Raw genomic sequence first — 25,267 nt, 5'->3', positions numbered from 1 at the left:
AAAAGATTCATGCCAATGAGTCAGCATTCCAAGCATCTCACAGCACAGCTCTGTAACAAACATCTCAATCTGCAAACAAGAGCTTATAGCTGAAACCCATAAGACACACACTAATGCTAATTGCTACACATATATGATGACAATGCCAGTAATATCACATAATGTTTAAGAAAGAACTCTTAAATACAGAGAGGGCACAGCCAAGGCACCATGGGTAACACTTACCATGAGACCCAGAAGTTGCACATTGACATGACAGCTGTGACCATGGTGCTACAAGATGGTGCAGCAGCAGCCCGATCCACCTTCATCTTCTAGGCTGTCGTTCATTTCCCGTACAATCTCAGTGAAAACTTGATTTACGTTGGTTTTACTTTTGGCACTCGTTTCAAGAAATGGACCACTCCACATCTGAGCAAGAGCCATTCCTTCTACCGTTGACACTTCACGTTGATGCTCTAGGTCAACCTTGTTGCCAACGAGCATGATAGGTACCCTGTCAGTTCCTTTCACCCTAGCAATCTGTTCCTTCATATTTTTAATGTCTTGAAAGGTTTGATGATTGGTAAGGCTGTAAACAACCAGGAAGCCCTGTCCATTCTTGATGTACAAATCACGCATGCTGGCAAACTGTTCGGTACCAGCAGTGTCCAAAATCTCGAGCACACATGGAGAACCATCCACCTCTATTTCTTTCCTGTAGAAATCTTCAATCGTCGGGTCATATTTTTCCATAAAGTGTCCGGTTACAAATTGGACGGTCAAAGCACTCTTGCCCACACCGCCAGAGCCCAAAACGACAACTTTTAATTCACGCATTTTCAAGCTTGATGGTCCTTCACAATGATACTAAAACAGTCTTAAAAATTTCTCTTAATCGACTGACACACTGGCGCAACGCCCACCTACACACCACTCAGAATTAGGGAGCGCGAAATCACACAACCGCACCACACCCCCTCCATCGCGGATGTGCAACAGGCGGTCAAGGACTCAGGTGATCTGAAACTCTTCGAAGTTGAACGATAACGTGACGTCATTAGTTCCGCAGCTCTGATTGGTTGTCGTTTCTGGCACCTGCAGAATAGTGATTGAAAATTTTTCAAAGAATGATAATATCCATGAGCTACATACTGCTTACTCTTTACTTTTGGCCAGTTCCTCTTCCTGAGTGTCACCTTTTGTTTCCTTTCAAATATCAAAAATATACATATACCAATTTCGTAAACTTCAATCTTTTTTCATGAGAACGGACTAGTGACGTAAGAAATATAACATGTCTAACACAAATGATGAGACAAAACAGGTGTGCAATAACGACGCATGCGGCAAAAATGACGCCGTCCGTTCAAGGCTATGAAATGGGTATGAAATCGCCAAGATTCTTACGGAAATGGCTACATTTTAGTCCAGGTGACAACTGACAAGGAGATAACTAGATAAAGTCCTGCAGTTTCTATTGAGCTGGTTCCGATTACTCAGGTTCCAGGATGATGTCAGCGACCGCAGATGCCCTGAACGCCCTCAGTGCGAGAGCTAGCGCAATGCCAATGCCAATGACACTAAGGACTAGATGGCGCTCGTGAATAGCAGAGGGCGCTAGAGTAGCATTAGAGATGGCGCTAGTGCAGCAGGGAGGGCGCTGGTGTAGCAGGGGAGAGCAAGATTAGAGGACTAATGTGGCTCTACCCAAGACCCTAAAGCTCTACCAACTTGGCTCTACCATAGAAATGGCTCTACAATGATTCCCTCCCCCCTGAATGTGGCTATGATGGTGAGGGTGCCATTTAATTTGTAGACTAAGCGAGTATCCGGACTCCGATACATTGACAGACAGACAGACAAAAACTTTATTCCAGACCATATTGGTCCATAAAAAACCCTTCACATCATAAAAAACACACACACAAACACACATGCTAAAAAGACACACACTGCAGCCTAAACACAGGGGAGTTAGGACATACAGCTAGTGCTGGACGGAATCCTGTCGGCTGTCAGCTTCACACGGGATGGGACGCCACTCCTCATGAGCGGGATGCGACAGAGGAGGTATGTACCAACTTGTCAATTATCCGTGTGGAATAGTAAATGAATGAGTACCGATCAGGAGCCATGTAGGAGTCTCGACTGCAGGGGGGGGGGAGTCTCGACTGACAGCCCTTCCCCCGACTGGACCGATACAACTGCTTACTAACTATAAATGCAGTGCAGCTGCTTTATCGCTCAACAGCCAGCTGTGGTACCTAATAGGATCGAGATCAGCAGAAACAGGGAAGGAACTGAATGTTCTTCAGAGTTCCTAACACATCGGAGTCCACTCAGCTTGTGAGGAATTGTATGTATGTATAAACCAACATTCCCTTGCAAAAGTTCACCCGACGTACGTACCTACTGATCTGAGATACACACTACATACTGTATAATCGTCATATTATGCCGTGCCGCGACCCATGAGGACAACGCTGAGAAAAACCGAGGACGTGAGGACAGCTCAGCCCATCCGCCGTCCGGTGGCGCTGGTGTCGGTCGACAGTGCCGTCCAAAATCACTCATTAGCTGCACTCGGATCGGGCGGACAGACGCAGACCAGAGCGCCCGCTGGACAGGCTCCCCGGGTCGACTCGCTAGCGACAGACGACCGGGTACAGCGAGCGACTCTGGCTCTCGCCGACTGACGACTCTGACTCGCCGACTCGACTCCGCTGGTATGGAGGTGCGCTGGGCGCGACTGGTCGTGGCTGCGGCGGTGGCAGCGGTGGCCCGGCCCTCTCCGGCTCCGCTGGGTACCGGGGTTGACTGCGAGCTACCTGCCAGAGTCCGAGACAACATCCTCCGGTACCGGCCGCAGGTGGACCGCATCATTGAGGTGAGCGGATCGTGTGAACCAGTCAGCAGCCAACTCGATAATTCTGCCTCACGGGCCAGAATGGAAGCATTGCGCGAGAATATCGACTTATTGGGCTTACACACTGTGCAATCCTGTTTCAGCCCATGAGCGATTTCGCATCACCCAACAATCTTCAGTCTCATACGCTTCAGATTTATAATGGAGTAGCCTCGTTCATAAATTACGAAAAGTTAATTACTGCACAAAGCAGATAACTAGCGCTGGCCTCCTCAGCCCTTTGAAAGTAATCGACGCATGTTTACGTTATAGTGCGGCCTTCAACGTCTAAGCAGTCCAAGCGGCTGCCGGCTGTCCTCAGCGCCAACGGTGCGGCAGGCATTCCACAAAGCACACATGCTAGACCGAACAGAAGTCAGCCCTGGAGGGCCGTGCACTTAACACATGACAAACATGGCCAAGGCCACATGACAAGTAGGTAGGTATTACATACCCGGAAGGATTTTTTAACAATTAGCCCTCGCCGAGCTTTTGAGGTCTTATGTTAACCAATGACAATTAAGATCGTTAAATGGAACAAGGTAGAGTGAAGACCCAAATTGAATGAGAAGCTAGGTAGGTATCCGAGCGTCTGTTTCTTTCTCTTTGCGTCCCGGGCAATCGTCAGAAAACCGTCAAGAGGCTCATCGGGGGTAGGGGAGAGTGGGGTAATTTGGCCGGTGGTGTAAATTGGCCGCCCCCACCTGTACCATGTCTAATAAAAGTGAGTGAAATAACTCTAGTCTCTAGTATTCATTTGTCATGGGTAGAAATAACTGGAGGACAAATGTCTAAACTTTGGCCCTCGTAGTTTTATTCAAAATTAATACAACGTTAATTTCATTAGGAAGTGGTAACTTTTGCTTCTGTTTACAAAATTGTATAACATGTAGTATTTGGGCTAAAAACGAATTCAGACATTATAGCGCCATTCTTGGGGGTGTTCAGCGGTTCCAAGAGCAATTTCATCTAATTCCGTATAGCCGTGATGACTTTATAGACAAAAATTTTCAGAATGGCAATATGGGGTAATTTGACCGGGACTAGCGAGGCAACTTGGCCGGTGCGCTGATGGTCACTATGCTAGGACGGCCGAGTTTTCATTGTCAATTGTACCATAAATGACATGATTCATGACCAACTTTGACTACTTTGATGCCTTACTTCCGATTGGTCAACTGTAAGAGCATGTGACGTCATCAAAGGTTACCAAACGTTTTTTGCTAATAAATCCTTACATAAAAATGGTACAGCCACACAAATGGTCTCATTCTGTTCAGTTCGCCAAGGCGCATCGAATGATATGCATGATGACCTTGAAATCACGTGACCTTGAGGTCTAGCGACGTGAGGTAACGTGACCTGAGGTAAACCTTTGACCTTGACTTCTCGAGGTCAACACATATATGTTTCGATGCGGACTGACGAGAGAATTACGATGGTACTCGAAGCTTTGGCCTAGCTTGATTACTTCAAAAGTTATTCGTAAAAAACTGTCTTCGCATCTAGAGCCGCTAATTTGGCTATTTTGACCCCTGTGACCCCTGAGTTAACCTCCAAAATGCGGCAAATGCGTCATAGGACACACGTCATTGCTGAATCTGAAGCTGACTCGCAATATAACAGAAAATCCCGGCCGCAAACTTAAACCGGCCAAATTGCCCCACACCCCCGGCCAAATAACCCTGCTAGTGGGGCAATTTGGCCGCCTTGCAGACCTTTGTAATACGTCACAATTTCAATATAAGTAATTACTCTATCATTTCAAGTTCACTGTCCAGTAAAGTAAAATGAATGCGACACCTGCCAGCGTTGAGAAAATGCAGAAATGTGTCGTCAATTTTAACCCGCGCGGGGCTGGGGTCTCCAGCCGAACGCGCGGGGCTGGGGGGGGGGTAAATTTTACCCCCCCCCCCTGTTATCTCCCGAACTAATGGTCCGATTTGGAAAATTCAAACGCCAATCGAAAGCTCTCATCACGAACTACTAAAAACATGTACTTAATTTAAAGTTTGAGGTCAAGGTCAAGGTCAGGTCAAGGGTACAAATTGCAAGTTTCTACAGTATCGGCCTTGCACCGTAGTTGCCGAAGAATAGAGTCATGGACTGAGACTGATCGCCCAAAACGTGTTCTTAGGCTACCAAGACAATATTCGTTGCATACAATATCATTCAGAGGTCAAGGTCAAGGTCAGGTCAGGTCAGGTCAGGTCACCAAAAAACAAAATATAGAAACCCAGCCGGCAATTCGCTTGGGCTAAACTATGGCAAACGTCGGGCAGCTTGGGCTTAGCCTGGGTTTGCCCACTTCGATCAAAACCAATGCATTTTTTACTTGGGCTGAGCTTGGGCATGCCGCAGCTATGCCCGAGTGTTACCAGCTGCAGCTCAGCCCGACATCCGCCCGCGCAATCAAAGCAGGCTCAACTTGGGCGGAGCGCGGGCTGATCAAGCTGGTTGTCTCCTTTGGCTAACTGGAGTAAAGCCGAAGTTGAGCCATACTTGATCGGCTGTTCACGCATGCGCATTTCTGCGCCAGTCACGTTTTGCTCGGGCTTACATCGGGCTACCGCCAATCGTCGCACAACTAGGGCTAAGCTACGGCTGTCCGGAGCTCGCAGAGCGGGCATACCTCCGGCGGAGCATGGGCTTTAGTCGGCGTTTTTGTGTCATACGCCGACTTTAGCCCAAGCCCTAGCCGACTTTAGCCCGACTAAAATCTCGGGCAAGCCGCACTTTAGCCTGCTTGGGCCCGGAGTAAAATTGCTGGCTGGGAAAGGGCATGTGCGACACATGTTTTATGGGTCATTTTACTCATAGAATTCAATAGACACACTCAATAAGTGATATGGACCACCTCTGGATGAATTTCAGGTCGAGGTCAGGTCAAGGTCAGGTCAAGTGAGGTCAAATTTTGAAGTTGCTTGTTAAGGCCTAAAAAGGTGTCTATCTGATGCAGTTTTTCACGGCGAATCGAATGTTGCTATTTTTGTTTCCGTACGAGGTCTAGAACTTCCAAAAAAGTCATTTTTCAAAAATTTGTGTGTCGTGACGTCATAACATTTTGAATAACTCCCACATTTTTGAACCGATTCTTCTAAAATTTGGTATGTAGGTGCACATAGACCACTTCTCTGACATATATTCCGGTTTTTTTGCTAGACTCAAAATTTTGGATTTTATAATGATTTTCCCAAAAAAGTCAGTTTTTTGAAAAAAATTAGGCCAAAATCCAAAAGTTTCAAAAATCCGAGATAGCCATTTGATAGACAAAGTAAAATTACGTATAACCTTTTTTTTTTGTTACGTCTTGATTCCTTTAAAAATGAAGATGTTAGCGGCGTTTGAACTTTTGCCGTTTTTGAGGCGAAAATGGCGAACATGACGTCACGAAAACGTCAATTTCTCAAAAATTTCCGACGGATTTCACTCAAATTTTCAGGGGACGTGTCAAATTGATGTAAGAAAAGGTACTGAAAGTTTGGCGGCGCTGCGCGCCGCCGTTTTTGAGATATCGCAAAAATTCGCGAGGGGGGGTAAAATTTACCCCCCCAGCCCCGCGCGGGTTAAGCTACATCGTTTTCTAAAAAAAGCGGCCAAATTACCCCACTCTCCCCTACTCCTTTTTCGGCCGGGGAAGGATCATTATTTTTTACACAAAATGTCATTTTAATTTTGTCCTTGTCCTTAAATTTAAAAACGTTTTAAACGTCTGTCTGTAGCATGGAGACGTTTAAAATGTTCAATTTTGAAGAGACCTGTCCCGAACGTTCTGCTGATCGTGTTGCCCCAGTAGGTACACACCTAGGCATTATAAGAGGCCGATTTATTCGTGTATTTTTTTTTGGCGATTCCCAACCACAGTCATACAACTTTTACCGAATACCTAGAACAGGACTTCACTGAAACGCGTACAGCACTTAGTTCGGCGTGCGTAGCTTTGCAGATGTCCCGCGCGTTCCGAGTAGGAATGGGCATATGCACCACTTAACCATCGCGGAAATCCTTGAATAGGTATGCCAAACATATCGTCACATCGGGAAGCGTGTCTCAGTCTGTCGCGCCTGCGGATCGTCAGTACCGGATGACAGCGTAAACACGGCAGAACTGACGCCCCGCCCCCGCCTCGTGACCTTGACATACCCCAGGGAGCCCGGGCGACTGAGCTCCGCCTCGTGCCCTGCCGTGCCCCGGGCGCGTATTCGCCAATTGTATTACACGAATCGGCCCATCAACTAGCGACATCTCTAGTGCGACGTCATAGCCATGCGCCGCGACAATGCATGCATTGAGGCTAGATTTGAGTTGAGACTTTTTTGAAATTGTATATGGCTATCAACGATGTATGTGTCGCAGTAGCCGAGTGGTTAGAGTCTCGGTGTGGTGGACGAAAGGTCAGTGGATCGATTCTTGCTTTAGCGGTTCTTTTCTCTTAAAGGAAGACTGCCACCTTCAAAAAGTTTTCTTAGATCGGCCTATGATTTATTCCCTGGACAAAACAAAATTTTAGAATTCACCTGACAAAGTATCATCACGTGAATCGCGAAAAAAAATGTCGATTATCATACAATTATCAATCGGTTAATGTCTAGCGACAATGTTTACACATCACTAGACTTCAAGGTCATAAGATTATTACATTTTATTTGAAAAAGTAAGGTATTTTATGATTTACTAATATATGATTTCATAAGAAATTGGCCATGTTTAATTCATTTTGCATTTAAGTTCTTAAAACATTTAAAAATCATGGCTCATTTGGAATGGGTCTGGCCCATGTTAAACACCATTTCCCACGCTTTTTTTTGGAAAAAATGAACTACTGAATATATGTTTAACTTTTATTTTGACACTCCAAAATTCTTCTCTGATCTCGAAACAATCAAAGTTTTGACATATATTTACCAAAAGATAAGAAAATTAATGTTTCAAAGTTATCGATAAACAGTAGAGATGTCGGTTTTCTTGGACTAAAAAAATGGCATCAAACTGAACTTTGGTCTCCGATTTCTCGCAAACGGGTTCGAATTTCGGAAAACCGTCTTCAGTCTGGGACATAGGTGGCTCAGCTCTAGTGAAAACCGTTTTGTGGAAAAAAGGTGGCAGTCTACCTTTAAAAAGAAGTCGGTCGTAGACGCGCATTTTTGGCCCCTACGTTCGCACGCCAATATCGTACGCCCAATAAATCTCTGACAAGTATTCATCTGATTAAGGAGTAAGTTGCAAAAGAACTGCAGTTGCAGTCTATACCTGAACTACCAATTTTGTTACGGCACTGTCGATATTCGTCAAAGTCGGAAGAGCTTTTATGAAACACACTCGAATGACAACGGATTCCTGTATTATTTCATCGATCAGATAAGACATGTATAGAGATAAATTGATAACAGCCCGCCGTGAGCATGCAACTTAACAACCAGTCCCAAGTTATCTTCATAAAGGTCTAATATAAATCTTTTGACTTTAACTATGTAGATTCCAAGGGGACTTAGGTATCCCCCTGGCGGCTGAAATGTAAGAGCTATAGTTAGGGCATAGCTCCTATAGATGACGCTCTGACGGCTGGAAACTGATAATCTCGTCCCGTGATTGTATCCCCCTGGCGGCTGAAATGTAAGAGCTATAGTTAGGGCATAGCTCCTATAGATGACGCTCTGACGGCTGGAAACTGATAATCTCGTCCCGTGATTACGCTAACAGCTATGCCGAACTTTTTTGTGCATGGTGATTCTTACACGAAAAGCTATGCTTACTAGCGTGCGATTTTTACTTTTCATCTTAGTTTTCGCTACTTTTTGGTAGGGGAGAGTGGGGCAAAGCGGCCACCCGGGGCAAAGCGGCCATCCATCGTTTTAGCCCTTCACAGCTGGCGTCAGTTCCAATTTATGATTTCCAATTATACTTCTCTTTGCGGTCGTTCGAATGAGCCAGACCGGGGTTTCAGGCCCATCGCCATTGTTCTGTGAAACACGGAAAAGCATTTCTTGCCAGGTTACCAATTATGTTTACAATTTTTAAATTTTATTTCATTCCATAACCGTTTGGAATTTTTATAAGCGTTCTTATCCATGCATTGCGTGGTTATCGTACATGCCTTCTACCAATTTTAATGCTTTTTACCCCACTAATAGCTGAGCTGGAATATTTTTGTCTCGGACGGTAGCGCGGGGCAAAGCGGCCGGGGCAAAGTGGCCAGCCCCCAATTGGCCATAAGTTGTTTCCATCTGGATAAAAACATTATTTATATTCAAATGTGTCGTCATGCATTCATCTTGGCCACTTTTCGGTTACATGAGTTACCAAATTATGCAATTAAATGTTTTTCCAAGAAAATTGTTTCTTTGTTTAGCAATAGGTGGGAAGATAACAAAGTAAACATCCATCTTCCCTTAAACCTTGTCACCATCAAATACCCTAGTCGTGCATGAGGCAACTATTCTGTTTCTCATATCGGGACTTGAGAAGTCGCCAGTGGCCGCTTTGCCTCAGGGATGGGGCAAAGTGGCCAATATGCTATAGGTTTAAAGTTTTGTCAATATCTCCCATATGTGAACGCCTTTGGAAATGAAACGCAGTTGGAATAAAAGACGATTTAATAGGGATCACATTGGTATAGAAAGAATCTTTCCAAGTTTAAAAATCAAGCGTCGGCATCGTTAGAAACGTTAGGGTGGCCGCTTTGCCCCACTCTCCCCTACTTTACCTTGCCAAGTGCCCACCTACTTTCAAAAGGTCAGCGCCGCCGCTGTCAACGCTGCGTGCTATCACCCATTAGTAGCGAGAAATATTGATCAATGAATGGCCATCGCCCAGCACCATTTGTCTTTCCATTGGCTACGTTCGCATAGTATGCAGTATGCACTATGCATTAGTGATGTCAATCACAGAAAATCAGAACACCGCTACCAAACCAAATACAAACAAAGACCATTGGAAAATACCGAAACCGAACCAATCGGTTGGACTGCAAATATCTATCTTATGCAACATATTCATTAGAAGAATGCCTACGTCTGATTTCTTAGGTGCACGCCGTTGCAAATGTATAAAAAACGCACAATGACACGAAAATCGCAGTCGCCGAGTGGATTCGAACCACCTACCTCTGAATCATCAGTCCGATACTCTAACCACTTCGCCACGGCTTCAACATGTTCCCAAGAGCTTAAATGTCATTAAGTTAAAACCTAGCTTCAATAGACGCCACCAAGGGCGAGGACCGAAAGTATGACGCCACGCTGACGTCACTCAGGAGGCACGCTATTGGTCGGCCGATTCGTGTAATACAATTCGCGAATACGCGCCCCGGGCGGCAGACATGGCGCCTGAGGGCCTGCTGTGACCCGCGACCCGTGCCCCGGGGCGGTAGGACTGACACCCCGCCTGTGCCCGAAGGCGGCGCTCGGCGACCGGCACCGTCACGCCGCCTACAATGGCCTGGAGGACTTTGTGGAGCGGTTCGGAGCCAGGCCGTCCGGCTCTGACGAACTGGAGGCCGCCATCGACTTCATGAAGAAAAAGGCCGAGGGCGATGGATTCAAGGTAGGTAAAGGCCGCCCCACACTGGACCTCGCATGCGGGTTGCGAGTTTTCGGTTTTTCAGGTTTTTTTTCCAAATTAAAGAATTCACTCTATGTTGAGTAGCACATACCACCATGCAACAAGCGAGTCTGCATGTTTTTAGCATGCAAGCTAACTTACATCGCATTCCAAAAGTTGATTTTGAGTCAACTGTCGATTTTCCTCGCTGCGAGGTCTGCGAGTTCTGCGAGGTTTGCGGGTTTTTCGTTGAAGTCGAATTTTGGTTCGTTACGCTGGTATTGCGACTATATGTAAGTTTCTGAAGGTGAACCGGCTTCACTGCATTCATGAAGTTACCCTAAGGGAACGGTCTAATCACTCTATGAATAAGTATTATGCTCGCAAAATCAAAACCCGCAAACCCGCAACCCGCATGCGAGTTCCAGTGTGGGGCGGCCTTAAGAGCTAACCAGCTCGCAAGGCATATCGGAGGGTCGCTGACTCATCAAGTTTATGGGTTAATAACTTACTTGATAACTCAAATGTAAAGTACGATTTAACAAGTAAAACGAAGATTCAGATCATCGACCTACCATAGCATCGAACGAGAGCATAAGTTGACTGTTGGTGGAAAGATAGGTAAGTACCACCAATGGCGAATCAAATTAGTCACAGAGTGGTAACAATCAGCATTATACCTTAAAACGTGCATCAAGCCTGTAATTAAACGATACAAAGAAATATCTTCAGATGCTTATCATAATTATATTACCATAGTATGGTAACACCAGTACCACCGTTCACCACCAACCGTGATGGAACAGCTAAGTCAGGGAAAGGCACTGTTGGCAGCTACGCCTTCAGTGATAAAGCAGATTATCAATTATTTTGCTCTTCGCTTCTCTACATATTTGATTTCTGCGGATCGTTGCCATCAAATAATAAATATGCAGTGCCATCTATAAGTAAAGTAATCTTGGTGCCATCAACGTCTCGTGATTTCTGGTCAGTCTCCGGTCATTCGCACTTGGCTCGTAGTTTTGCTAGCACAGCTACAGTAGCCGTCGCTACAAATCGGCATATCCTGTCTTCACTACACTCGCAACCGGGCCATTATTCACACACAGTAATTTTCAATTCGTTACTCCATTACGGCAGTGGACATGGCCCGGTTTTGGGTTTGTCGCGATCCTACCTCTCTTCATTCTCAAGCACCATGGGATCTTCCCTCTCTTCATTCTCAAGCACCATGGGATCCTCCCTCTCTTCATTCTCAAGCACCGTGGGATGCTCCCTCTCTTCATTCTCAAGCACCACGGCTACATCGCTTCGATCGCTGGTCTTCACAGCTGGCTGGTCAGAGCTGTCAGCGCGCGTAGAATCACTGACAAAATCAGGAATCACATTTTCATGGTCACTCGTAACGGCACGAGATTCATTGTTACTCCTGCCTTTGCTGCTCCTCGACTTGGGTGGGTGTTTTGCACATGGTCTTTTGAATCCACTCCCTGATATCCGATGTACCAAACTTTGTGGCACAACATACTGCATGTCTTGTGCATGCAGTAAGCAGCTTGGGCTTGCACTTGAATAAGCGGGGAATGTGCTCATGTTGTCGCCATCCTCAAAGTCTTGCTGCACTTCACGTCCACCTTGTTTCTTGTCCGACATTCTAATAATTACAGAACTAGAAAATGTATATCAAATTGTTCCTAAGTTTCTTGTCTATTTATCCCGTCACAATCTATAGTCTCGAAACACCAGGGAGTACCAACAGCCGCAAGAAGTGCGCCGCAGTCAGCTCGTGCGACGTGCGTTTTCTTACTGGCGTGTCCACGAACCGTTTATACACAGAGCCTACCCCGACGGGCAGGCTGATGCAGTTCAAATGGAAGTTATCTTTAGTGCTGATAAGAAAGTTAAACGAGTTAGGTACACATGAGCTTGTCAACCATGTTGCGATGGCCGATGCTGATAAAGGTAGGCGACAGGCGTGCATGGTGTTCGCTAATAAAGGGGTGGCGGGGAGCACGAAAAATCTATGGGTGACTGTCGTCTGTCACTATTCACCGGCTCATCTTCCCTCGCCCAGAGCGAGGCACCGCCGCTACCGGGGAACCACACATCATCATATGTACACCACACTCGTCCGTTTACCACGCTCGAAACCGAGACCACGCTTCACACACGGGTTATCCAAATCGCCACTCGCATTACGTTGGGCCATGAACCTCAAGGCAAAAAGAAGCTAAACGCCAGACGGGAGCATGGTGTCGACTTGTCGAGGACATTGCTATTCAAGACGAGTGGGTACGCACCATAAATGCAAATGCCTAATGATCCCGTAGAACTCGCAGCACGGTCATATTCAACATTGGCATCTTTACGATATACCAGCGTTCACTACTTTTTCACTTCTTTTCACTACTTCACTAATTCACTACTTTTCCGAGATTCTGTTATCAGTGGTGGCCCCAACCGGCGTCGAGAGGCGGTCAAACGTCAAAGAAAATAGTTTGGAGATCGTCTCTGCAGGTGCAATGCCATAGGCAGAATGCTAAAATGCTCGTCTATCTCCTCTTGTACAGGCTGTACATAGTCGTGCTAAGGGACGTGCTCCTCCACGAACCTCGGCAGGTACAGCGCGGACGACTGTGACAGGGTTTGTTTTGTCCCAGTCACATATCGTTCCCGTTTTTCCACGAACTGTACCCGCTCACCTCAAACAGCGGTTCGATAAGATATTGCGCAGTGTGTGCAGTTTGACAGCATTGTTTACACTGAGCACACCACAGCATTAATCAATGTAGCGAGCGACTGAGAGCAGGCCGAGACGGCAGTGAATGCAACGTCACTCGCCATTATGTGATGTCTGCTGAAACAAACGTTACGGTACCTACCAGAATGATCTGGCCCAGTCGGACGATCAAGGTCTATCGGTAGACGGCAAACAATATTGTCCGACCAGGGAACATAAGACCTAGCGTCTAGCGAGCTCTACATACGAACTCATTACTCGTACTATTCAACATTCATCAAATCACAGAGGGCAGTACACGTTTCATACCCATTTGTTTCAGCTGAAGCACAGATGTATGTATTCCATATATTTCAGGTCACCCTATATTTCAGCTCTAGCACAGATGTACTACTGTTATCTGTGGCTGAAGGTATTACGAGGAAAACAATTTTGTCGACAGGTGCACACGGAGGAAGTGATGGTGCCACGCTGGGTCCGCGGGGAGGAGACGCTCATGATGCTCAGTCCCCGGCAGAAGAGCATGTCGATCCTGGGTCTGGGCACCACCATCGGCACCCAGCAGTACCCGGGCGGCGTGCTCAGAGCCGAGGCCGTCGTCTGTGACAGCTTTGAGGAGATGGAGAAACTCGGCGAGGCGAAGGTGAGAAATACCTACTAATTACAGCAGCTGCTAGCGGTGAGTTTCAGAAGTGAGGGACGACGGATGTAAATTAATGCACATTGGGGCCATGGATTGACGATTGTAGGATCCAGAGACATACTGATTCCAAACCAACGTCCATGCCTTTCATTTCAGATTGCCGGCAAGATCGTCGTGTTCAACGACGACTTCGGGGACGCGTCTGACGCGCCGCTGACGCGGTACCGGTCCTCCAACGCGTACCGGACGCGGAGCGCGGCACGCGCGGCCTGCTTGGGCGCCGTGGCCGTACTGGTCCGCTCCCGCACAGACTACAGCCTGTACACGCCGCACGCCGGGATCCAGTACTACGGCAACAGCACGCAGATCCCCGCGGCGGCTATCACCGTTGAGGACGCGCACAGCATCGCCAGACACTATGCCAGAGGTACGTCTCATTCATTTGAGAGCCAGAAAGAACACAGGAGAGGGCGAAGGCGGAGGATGCTTAGGTTTCCAAATAGTGGCATGGTAGGGTAGAGATATACTAAGGCTTTGCTACCGGGTATTGACACTCAGTATAGTGTTGCGCTGAAAATTAGATAAACCAATGTCACATCAGCCGTTGTTTGCTACTGCCGCGCGAGTTCAACGATCCTCACGGCGCATCGTTTGCCATCGATGTTTCAGGAAGGACCGTGGAACTGCTTCTGAAGATGTCTGCAACCACCCTGCCGATGCGCAAATCTCGCAACCTCATCATCGACTACGGTCGTCCAGAGTCAACCGAGCTGGTCATCCTGAGCGCGCACATCGACAGCTGGGACGTCGGCGAGGGTGCCCTGGACAACGGTGACGGCGTCTTCATCAACTACCAGGCCGTGAAATTGCTGAAGGAGCTCGGTCTGATGCCTCACCGCACGATCCGGTTGGCCTACTGGACTGGCGAGGAGCACGGCCACATCGGCGGCAAGCAGTACGTCCGACAGCATGAGGGCGACATGGACCGGCTGCAGATGGTGATCGAGAACGACTTCGGTCCGTTCCGGCCGATGGGCCTGCGGGTGAACGGCTCAGAGGGCGCCGCCTGCTTCGTCCGCCACCTGACGTCCATGCTGGGGGCGGCCAACGCCACCAGCACCGGAGGCAGCCCTGCACTTTCGGAGGCTCGGCACTTCAGTCAGCGCGGTGTGCCGGCCGCTGCGCTGGACGTGGACCAGAGCCGCTACTACTGGTACCACCACACCGAGGCCGACACCATGGACGCGCTCGACCCGCACAATCTGGACCTCTGCGTGGCCACCATGGCCGCATCGGTGTATGTTGTTGCTGATGTGGCAGACCGTGTGCCCAGATAGGTGGGGGTGGAAAAGACTACCAAGATGAGGAATAGTGAGTGATGTGGGGATGTGTTCACTTATCGGCTGTGGGACGTGCGGGCTGGTACCTTGCAGCATCAACAATAGATGCAATGACAAATATGAACCATTTCGTATCTTCATTCGTAGCGGTATAGCCCACGGTCATGAGTCCAATAGCATTCAATTTCTGTGAAGCATGATCAAGACAGGCGGATTACAAACTTTCCAATGTTTCATCTTCAATTCCTCATCGTTGGCTGAAGCTAATCGTTACAGGCGATTTACAGACACGCGAGACGTGTCTATTTGCCCAATCGATTGGTAAAGTTTGCATGCAGTGATCGTCCTAGATGTGACGGAAAGTCGTGAAAATACATAACTGAATAACGAAGGGTCGTATTTGCTTGGCCAGCAACGAACTGGCCGAATGGTCCATCAATACACGAACGTTTCGCAACTTTTTGTTGATTTCCGCGAAAAAGGAGCATCCAAATCCAAACTTTCCAACGCCTCCCAGCTAACTGTTCCTTTCTTTTACCGGCTACCGCCATCCTACCGTCACGCTAGGATATCACGCAAGGAAAACTTCGTCCCGGCCGGGCCAGAGCAGACCAAGCCGGCGGCCATTCATCCACTGACCTCTGTCGACCGCGGTCCTCGACACTCGCAGTTCAGATGCCTTGGCTACCCGCAGTGCGAAACAAAGCGTCTCAAGACAAAGCGGCGCCCGCTAGTCACCAGTTCGGGGCGACTCCCGCGCCTCCGCGCGACGCCGAGCAGGACACATCCGGCAGTAGTGAGGATGATGACGAGGAGAGCAGCAGTCCCCCTCGGGTGGTCGCTTGGGCCCGGCCGGCGCGTCTCCTGCGGCCTGTGCGACGTCTGATGGAGATTCGTCAACTCTGCCCCCACATGCAGCTGATGCAGAGCTTTGTCGGAGGCAACGTCGACGACGACAGCGACGAGGAGCATCTGGAGCGGGCGAAGCAGCTTCCGGCAGCGGCGGCAGGTCGGCAGGGCGGCGAAGCAGCTGCCGCGGCCACACCGTATTGGCCGCCAGCGTCCTGGGCTGCGCTCGAACGGCAGTCGCCGGCACCGCCGTCCCCAGCCCGAAGAGGCCGCAGCATCGGCAGTGAGAGCGGCGGTCCCAGGCGGTTGGGCGTGCGGCGGCGCGGGGGCCAAGCGCACTTCGTGGACCAGAGCCGGGCTGCAGCGTTCTCGACCGTGCGAGACATCAAGATCACCCTGCAGCGGCGCACCTTGGCCGGCAAGTGGCCAGTCACAGAGGGTGCAGACTGGCGCACGCTAGCTTCCGAGGCGGAGACGGCGTACAGAAGACAACGCTTCCGCTATGCTGCCAGTCTGTTCTCCAAGGTAAGCGAAAATTTATCATGGGGGGGGGGGGTAGACATGTAATAATTTTAGTCCTTTGTGCTTCAAGTGCTTGGGACTTTTAAGGACCGTTGCCCACCGACTTTTCAGAAGTTATCCTGCATTTAAATACTAAGTGCCAAAGGTTTTTCACTTTCAGGCCTTGCTGAAGATGCCCCCACAGCAAGGCGAAATTCGCCTACGATTGGGTCGGGCCGAGAGTCTCGCACGGCTGAGGAGGTTCAGCAAGGCTGGAGAGGACGCCCGGTGGGTGCGCCAAAAGGAGCCCGACAATGCCACAGGTGAGATGTTAGTAGCAGCACACGGACAAATTCAGATGAAGTCTGAAGATCAACATCACGTCACAACCAGATCGCGGCTCAAAATAGAACTGGTTCCAATTATCAGTCAGCAAGAAAAGCCGTATCAGCGCTTAGTCTTGCACAGTAAAACTTTTTTTATAAGTGCCAAGATGATGTCTGAATGATTTTGTCCTCGACTGATTTCAGCGCAGCTTCTCGAGGCCGATGCTTTGCTGGAGTCGGGGGAGCCCGAACTGGCCTTGGTGCGGTACCACTGCGGCAGCCGCAGTGCGCCCGGACACCCGCGCTTTGCCGCCGGTGTCAGACGCTGCGAGGGCATCATCAAACGACTCATGTCCAAGGTCGTGCTACGGAAGATGCAGGCACACGCCAAGTGTCCCGAGATGTGCTGGAAGACGTAGAGCGAACAGCTGACAAGGCATCGCCGATATAGACGCATAATAGATATAGCCTTAGGCGCACCTGACGGGGTTACGGGCTTGGGGTTCATAGTATAAGTGTAATAGAGGTAAGCGCATGCCCCGTAGCGGAATTGTACACGAAGACAGCCTTTAAAACGGCAGCATTACAAGCTTGGACTGCGCACTTCTGGTGTGAAACGATGGTGCCAATTGAAACTATCCCATTTTATAGCTCGTGGGGTTCCTTGCTGATTTTCACGACTCCTATGAGTCACTTTGTGTAGCTTTGTAGACTTACTGCAAGCTACTAAGGTAGAGATGCAAGGTACACCTGCGGGGCACCGGAGTTGCGCTTGAAGACTAGCAACTTCAGTCATAGCATAGTACAGCTTCTCTGATATCAATAAATGTATGTATTTAAGGCAAATACGTGGATATGATATAAGGCCCTCATACAAAACACCAACTATCAAGCACAATGACGATGCATCATCAAAAATACATTGATTAGTAAGCGTAGTGCAAAACCGACGATTGCATAACAAAAACGACTAGCACGACTTTGAGTGAGCTTCACCAGAGGTCACCTACACAGAAGCCGAAGATCACAGTGCGGCGGCGTGGCTCCTGATGCTGCTCCTCCGCCACGGAGGGATCGAGCACCCACCCACCAGTTCCACCTCGATGCCGGCCTGTCGCCAGTCGCGGAACCAGCGCGTCCACAGGTCCGATCGGATCATCAGCTCGACCAGCTGAAGGCACTTCAGGCCCGGCAACGCGGCCAGCAGCCAGTGGACGACGCGCGGCCAGCACGTGCCGCCGCGCAGCCGCAGCAGGCGCACCGACGGCAGCTGCAGCCCCGACGGCACAGACACGTCGCTGAAGCCCTCCAGCTCGAGCTCCGACAGCCGCGAGCACCGCGACAGTGTGCCCAGCGTCAGCGGCGCGCCGTCGTCGAACTGGTACTTGAGCGAGAGCTTTTCAAGCTGGGAGAGCGGTGCTGACGCCAGCACTTTCTCGGCGAGCACAGAGCTGGTGTAACAGTAGTGAAACTCGCGTAGTGCCAAAAAGTCGGCACCCGGAGACTGAGTGCGCACATCTCCAGCCAGAGCAATGCGGCGCAAACGCGGAAACATTCTCCCGCTTAAGGGAAGATTCGCTTCGAGACGCTCGCTTATGGTAGTCACATGAAGCGTCTCTATGTTTACGACTGACTGAGAGCCTAGTCTAGATCCCCGAAAATACACAGCACACTGCACACTTCTCAAAACGTTAAGATGTGACTGGTTGGCGACATCTTCAAGATAGTACTTACAGCTCTCCATTGAAAGCTTCGTTAGTGCCTTCAGAGGCCTCTGTAACATTGTACAGTTTTCGCAAACTCTCAGCGACAATTCTTTCAGTTCACTGAACCAAGAATCTGCCTCCAAGAGTTCGGACTCTGCTTCCCTCACACGCCAGCCGGACCTTGGTTTGTCAGGGTGCACAGACAACTTTTCTAGCGCCGGAAACACCCTGCACAGAGCTGCCAGGTCCAAACACGCATCGTGACCCATCAACAAAGCGAGGTCGACCATCCGACGACTGGTCACGCCCTGTTCAGCCAGCGCCGCCACACAGCCCGCCTCCTGCAGTTTGAGCACACGCAGCGACGAACACTGCTGCAGCAGTCTGCAGACGTTGGCCGGCTCTACCGCCTCCTCGGTGATAAGCGTGGTCAACGACGCCAGCCCGATCAGGTGGTCCAGCAGCCGCTGCGACATCGGCGGGCTCGTCCAGGTCAGCTCCGTCAGGTGGCACACGCGCGCCTCGAGCAGGCCCTCCAGATCGGCGGCCGCCACCTGGGTGAGCGGCTCGCGCAGGCACAGACACCGCGTGTACGGCGAGATGACGCAGTAGAGTGGCGCCGAGCTGGTCTCCGGCTCCCGCAGGCTCAGCATCAGGTCACAGACCAGGTCACAGAGCGGCGGCGGCAGGGAGTCGAACGGGCCCGGCGGTAGCGAGCTCAGCAGCTGATCGGTGCTGCTGCTCGAGTATGGCCCAAACAGCACACTGCTGCGACGCAGCATCCACTTGATGCAGAGCGTTTGCAATGAAGGCACGCTACTGTCGGGGAACTTGTAGAACTCATCATCCAATGATATGATGCTATCCAGCAGGGACAAATAACGTATGTTCTCTGGAAAAACAGGTTCTTCAAAGTTCCTGTACCGAAAATTTCGTAGCACTCTTGCCATGGCCTGAAACCATATAAAAATATAAGCTTGGCATTGAAACAATCAGCTGCCTGCGGTGGAGCCACAAGCAAATGACCGCAACAGTGTGAGAAGCCCAGCTGACTTATGCTGCAGCTCACCCTTATAACCAGCCTCAACCAAGATAACTTTGCGAAAAGCTTCAACCAGTTTTGAGCACAATTAATACAGGAGTTTTGAGATGAAGAAGCCACTCCTAAATACACACTTGCCAAAGAGTGACTGCTAGTAAGTTGTAATAACAGCTCAACCAGCCAGGTGATATTTTTTCCCCTGCAAGATTTTCCTGTACCTACTTATGAAATGTAAAATGTACAAATGCTCATATATATTTAAAGGGACCCTCCCACCTTAAAAAAGTTAATGAATTGGCATGAAAGTGATGTCGCTCGGTTCAGAAAGAGCAAAAACGAATATCTACCAAATTTCATCGAAAAATATTCACTGGTTTTCAAGATATTAGACTTTTACTTTTGTTTACTTATTGGGATCTCCGCTGTTCCTAGCGACTTTATTTGAAAATGCGGCATTTGTTGCGCGCAAAGCAGCATATACCACCGCGTGCTACAAAACGTTTTAGTCAAACATTTAAAAATCGTTAGATATCTGCGCTGACGTCACACATTCAGAGGGGTATTCTTATGCATTAGCCCCTCTGAATCAAAATGCTGCAATTTTGAAATTTAATATTTCCCATTTAAAGGAAATAGTTCACTTTTTAACATGGGTTTTGAACTGGAATAGCAGTTCCGTAGCTTGGGCTGAGACGAGCATAAATCAGGAGCTTTTACAGCCCAACGATCACCCTAGGCAAAGATATTCTATTTCTCGTCCCAGGATGTGTGCCTTGCATATATTCGCATCCAGTATGAAAAGAGCATGGGTCCCGAAAATTCTTCAGAAACTAGTGAAATTATCTACGAGAACTCAAGAGAAATTCTCGTACTGATCAATAAGGACATTCAGCAGCAGCAGATCGCCCAAATGCCGGTGGCCGCGATAATTTCTCTAGTTTCTGAAGAATTTTCGGAACCCATGCTCTTTTCATACTGGATCGGGCTCTCTCTATCGTCTGGAGGTTTCGAAAGATGCTCTCCAGAGATGGCGCTAGTAAATTTGGCTGACATGACGTCATGCTAAAAAGTGATGGGTTTTGTGAGAGCAAATGTAATAATAGTTGAAAATTTTGTAATTTTGCTTAATTTAGAAAAATAAATATATAGTTGTTCAAAACAGCGTTTTCCTCATTCATCCTTCATTGCTTTAAGAGGAATATAGACAGTTTAAATCTTTTTTCTTGACCGCAATTCGCACACGCACTAAATTAAAAGCTGGAGTTTTGTGCGTTCGTAAATTGTGATTTGAGAAAATAAGTTGACAATAATCTTTTGCACTTTTGCTTTACAATCATTTTCAATGCAGATAAATGCATTGATTATTCGAAAATAGGCATATCTTTGAAATATTATGATTTTCCACAAGCAAATTTTCCCAAAAACTTGAACTACTTACAACTGACGAACGCATCCAATAATCTGGATGTCTTAGGATGAGTTCGTCATTTTTTTCCAAGGAAATACGATACAGTTCAAGCTACTTTACCGATTTATTAGGGTATTTTTGCCAATGAATTAATAAATAAATGACAACAATTAATCTCATTATCAACCATACTCGGAAGAATTTTCTTCGCATAAGCGCGAACACATCCGCGCTTTCATGAAAAGTCACGCCTGTAGATGTCAGGACTGCTGCTTTATGTTTCGCAAGGTGGCGCAGCGCGCAGGGTACCGACTACCGAGGCTGAGGTCTCCAGACTCTCCACCACGATTTAGCTTGGAAATGGCCGATGGGGAAGGTCTCACCCAAAAAACGGACGCCCTTTTACACAGCTGCATAAAGAGAATGAATTATTGGCATAGCTGACCACACGTCCCCTCCCCCTCTCCGCCCCAGCTCAATTGGAAATATCGCATATTTTCCTTAGTCAGTTATGTTCTGACTAATTTCTCACTCTTCCCAGTAAACCTTAACATGCATGATGCAGATGTCCACTGCGTAAGTCGTGTGCTTCCGTAAGTGTCCCAACTATATAGTGTTGCCTACACTCTACAGTGCCTACTGCTTCCCCATTGTCGTTATAATTGGTGATTCTCAGGTCAAAAGTTACACAGTGGTCTCAGAGAACAATCGTTTCAACAAATTAACGATTCAAGCCGTTGCATTCTACTTATATTCCGGTCAGTTCTGCTACTAAACGATTCCGGCAAAACACTCTTTAGGTTATGTATTAGCGAACCACCACACAAAATTCGCCCAATCAATGGTCAGTTATTACTGCTGGGCTGAACCGTCATACGCTATATAGCCTATTGCAGTCAATATTTTCAGAACGATACTGACTGACGAAACACAACGTATTCGCGGATTCGCACATACGTTGGCACCCAGGTGGCCTGTCAGCAGCCGCACAAATTGAGATGGTACACCGTAAAGCATGCCTTTCCACACAGGCACAAGCACAGGGACACAAATTCTCAAAATCCAAACTTATTCCAATACTGGTCAAATACGAATAGGCATAAAGTTTTGAGGTTTTCTCATGTTCATTCTTCTTTCAACACACGCGGCAGACTGCAGCAGAACATCTCATAGAGCTGCGCTGGATGCAGTCATGAGCTGGGACACGGTTTGTGACCAATGACCGATCGGGGGTGCCAGCCTCCTCCCGGCACGCGATGCACTGGCCGCCGCGCAGTCGATGTCGGGGCACCGCCGGCATTCGCCGACAGGGTTCCATCCGATTCGGTGTATTGGTGGCAGCCCGAACAGTGACCCACGCGAAGCTGGTGGACGTCGATGGCCGATGAGCGATGCCCTTCCGCGACCGGCGCGGCGGTGGCAGTCGGTCCCACATCAAGAACAGATACCAGTCATGCGGTCAGTCGGCGACGGCGCTGTCGCGAGCCGATCTGATGGTCGCGCGGTGGGCGTTGCCGACGTCCACCGGGACCGTCGACTGGGGGAGCGCGGCCGCCTCTTGGCCGCCGCCTCTGGTCGGCGCGCTCGTTGCGCTGTGGGACGGCATCCACTGCAAGTCGTTCACTGTGAAGCGGTCGTTTGACCGGGCCTGGCAGGCGAGGAAAGGGGGCCTCAGATGAAGTAAAACCATCCCTCAGGCCAGCTGCCTCTCCACCTCACCATGGCAGATAAGCGGACACCCTCGTGATCATCGCAGCGATGATTGCCATTTGGTGTGTCATTATGGGAGAGGATGCCAGCCTCCTTTGCAAGATAGTCTGCCTTTAATATAGTGCAGCCCGACCCATTGCCTGTGGTGCAGACTGGGCTTGATAATGCAGTGCAGGACACACCAAACGTAAGCGGCCATCTGTACCCCCTGTGCAGTAGGGCTGACTCAAGAGCCCAGAGTTGCCCTCCCCCCACCATTCTGTGCACGTGATAACTGGATGGGACATGCCATGGTCAGCATCTGTTCAAAAGCTGCCCTAAGCATGTAAAGCTCCACTGGCATGCTCAAGCATGGTCACAGTCAGTTCTCACTTCTCAGTTGAACCTCCAATGGAAACCCATCACAAAGTAGAGATCAGGGCGCCTCTCACACTGCAGCGCACTCAACGACTGAGGCACCATCTCATCACTTGCAGGTGGTTCTTGCCAGGAGCAATGCCAGCCACGCACATCAGGTGATAACAGCAGTGTACAACTGCAATCTACAAGCATCCATGTTCTTTCTGGTTTTCTCCTGTTGAGATCCACTGCCATGCATGAACTTGATGGGCTTTTGTTGCGCTCCTCCCATGTGCAGACAGGTTTCTGCTGAAACAAAGCAAAGCAAATGTGATTAATAATGGCCCTGTTTCACCATCCAGACACTGTGTGCACTGGTAACTACGGTATACCATAGCATCACTCAAATGACGTTGCATGTGATCTCTTAGTTTATGATGAATCGCGTTTGGAACAGAGTGAGAGGTTCTGAAAAACCGTACCAAGAACAGAGTGAGAGGTTTGAGTTCAAATACTGCTAGCATGCTGCTGGTGCTGGTACCGCAGCGTGCTAGCGTTCTGGGATGCTGTCATAGCTTAGCGTCACAGTGAAGTTTGTTGACACTGCCATGGAAACCCAATTGCAATGCTCCGACACACGCATGACGCAGCGCACTGCAGTGCTCTGCCGTGAAACACCACCCATGAACGTCGGTTGCATGACCAGGATCGGAGCAGTGTGGCAGACAGTGATTTTAATTTTAATTGCACTTCCTAGAGATTAAAATGTTGTTGGTGAAATTGCTATTCATTATTCCTATTACCATTGTCTAAATTTCACATTTCAAGACAGCATCAGCATTGACATGTTATATAAAATAAGGTTTAGACTTCAGGTGGTCCCGGGTTCAGCTATTAAGTAAAACAAGGGCAAAAAATAGTCAAAAAAATATTTTTAAAAAATACCTGCCTTCATCAACACCTCATCTAATCTAACCTCATCCTCATCTAACAAGGCCCTAAAAGCAAAAACCGTTTGATAAGAATGTAATATTTTGCAACCGCTGCACCATTACTGTCACGTACGCTATCCCTAGATTGGTTGCTGGTAAGTAGTAGTTGTCGTCATCAACTCGTCATGCAGCAGCTGATTGGGATGGGCGGGGCCTATTTTTATCCAGACGATAGAGAGAGCCCTGGATCGCCTGTGCCTTACAGAAACTGAAAAGTTCTTCTTATATCAAAATATAGAAAATAATCTTTTGTTATAAATAGGTTTTATTTTCTTTGCTGATCATTTTGAACATAAAAAATCATAAATCCATTGCAAAAAAAATAATTTCGTGAAAGTGAACTATTTCCTTTAAGGCATTTCTCGATGTTGTGAGTGCCGAAAACGGTAATTGTGAGCCAGGGACCCCATTTTGGCTATCTCAACTCAAATCTAATGTTAAGGTGGGAGGGTCCCTTTAAACATTGCAAGCTCAGAACCTTCAGATTGTGATATGTATGAGATTTGGTGACCTTTCCTGAATATTTGTACAGAATATTATACAAAGATTTTGAATAAATAACTACCTATATTGGAGTTTCTCGGCAGTGTTTTCATCAAAAACTTCTTTTCAAAAATATTTCCAACAAATCGTCAGCTTTTTTGTTATTTACGTTATTTACAACAGCACAATATAGGATTGCAACGCGTTATTTTTGTATTACTTGCGTCATAAAGAGGACAAGCTGTGCTACCAACTCGTTGCTACCATATGCAGGGTATTCCCTATTCTTGGTTTTTTATATGACAGGTGCAGTCAATAGTCATCATATCAACGGCACAAACCTTGGCACGACGACATTAGCACCATTTTTGCTTTAACGTATGCGATTCATAGGCGCGGGAGCCGGGGGGGGGGGGGGCAGTGGGGGCAGCTTGCCCCCCCCAACTCTGGGGCCGTGGGGGCGGTGCCCCCACAGCTTTGAGACGGAATACCACACTTTTTTGCAAATGTTTTCTTTTTTTGTTGAAAAAGCCGAGGGGTGAAAAATAAGTGGCCTAAAACCGGTGGGAAAACTAGATTTGGGGGTACCCTAGGTTAATCTCTATTATGGTGTGCCCCCCCCCCCCCCCCCCAGTCGGAAAGTAGTTCCCGCGCCCCTGATGCGATTTCATTAGCTACCACTTACCAGGAAAATGGTGACCTCAGGTTGATGCTGATTATAGGCTTGTTGTCAAGGGCAAAAACGCTGGGTTGACCCAACGC

The 25,267-nt window shown here is 48.3% G+C and overlaps 3 protein-coding genes across 5 annotated transcripts; 1 reads left to right on the top strand and 2 right to left on the bottom strand.

The window, feature by feature from the left end:
• Window positions 1-207: 207 nt before the first annotated feature.
• On the bottom strand, window positions 208-984 carry LOC122366203 (ras-related protein Rap-2b-like). The gene has a single exon (XM_043338178.1). It carries the CDS (start codon window positions 817-819, stop codon window positions 274-276), a length of 546 nt encoding a protein of 181 aa, XP_043194113.1. The 5' UTR covers window positions 820-984; the 3' UTR covers window positions 208-273.
• Window positions 985-2,500: 1,516 nt separating this feature from the next.
• Window positions 2,501-15,540, top strand: LOC122366215 (carboxypeptidase Q-like). The gene is made up of 5 exons (XM_043338196.1): window positions 2,501-2,869; window positions 10,283-10,429; window positions 13,609-13,809; window positions 13,966-14,236; window positions 14,479-15,540. The coding sequence occupies exons 1-5, from the start codon at window positions 2,711-2,713 to the stop codon at window positions 15,144-15,146; spliced, it is 1,446 nt and encodes a 481-aa protein (XP_043194131.1). The 5' UTR covers window positions 2,501-2,710; the 3' UTR covers window positions 15,147-15,540.
• Window positions 15,541-17,634: 2,094 nt separating this feature from the next.
• Window positions 17,635-24,773, bottom strand: LOC122366227. 3 transcript variants are annotated; one of them, XM_043338218.1, is made up of 2 exons: window positions 24,588-24,773; window positions 17,635-19,484 (listed from the first exon to the last, which is right to left on the bottom strand). In XM_043338218.1, exon 2 carries the CDS (start codon window positions 19,479-19,481, stop codon window positions 17,850-17,852), a length of 1,632 nt encoding a protein of 543 aa, XP_043194153.1. In that variant the 5' UTR covers window positions 19,482-19,484; window positions 24,588-24,773; the 3' UTR covers window positions 17,635-17,849. The 3 variants fall into 3 exon arrangements, with proteins under 3 accessions (XP_043194153.1, XP_043194154.1, XP_043194155.1); XM_043338219.1 differs by lacking the exon at window positions 24,588-24,773 and adding an exon at window positions 19,921-20,015; XM_043338220.1 differs by lacking the exon at window positions 24,588-24,773 and adding an exon at window positions 19,850-19,974.
• Between the last annotated feature and the right edge of the window lie 494 nt (window positions 24,774-25,267).

This window comes from Amphibalanus amphitrite, unplaced genomic scaffold (genome assembly GCF_019059575.1).
Source record: "Amphibalanus amphitrite isolate SeventyFive unplaced genomic scaffold, NRLGWU_Aamphi_draft 000791F_arrow, whole genome shotgun sequence".
Lineage (NCBI taxonomy): Eukaryota > Metazoa > Arthropoda > Thecostraca > Balanomorpha > Balanidae > Amphibalanus > Amphibalanus amphitrite.
Note: the sequence above shows the minus strand (reverse complement) of the source record. Positions and strands in the feature narration are given on the sequence as shown.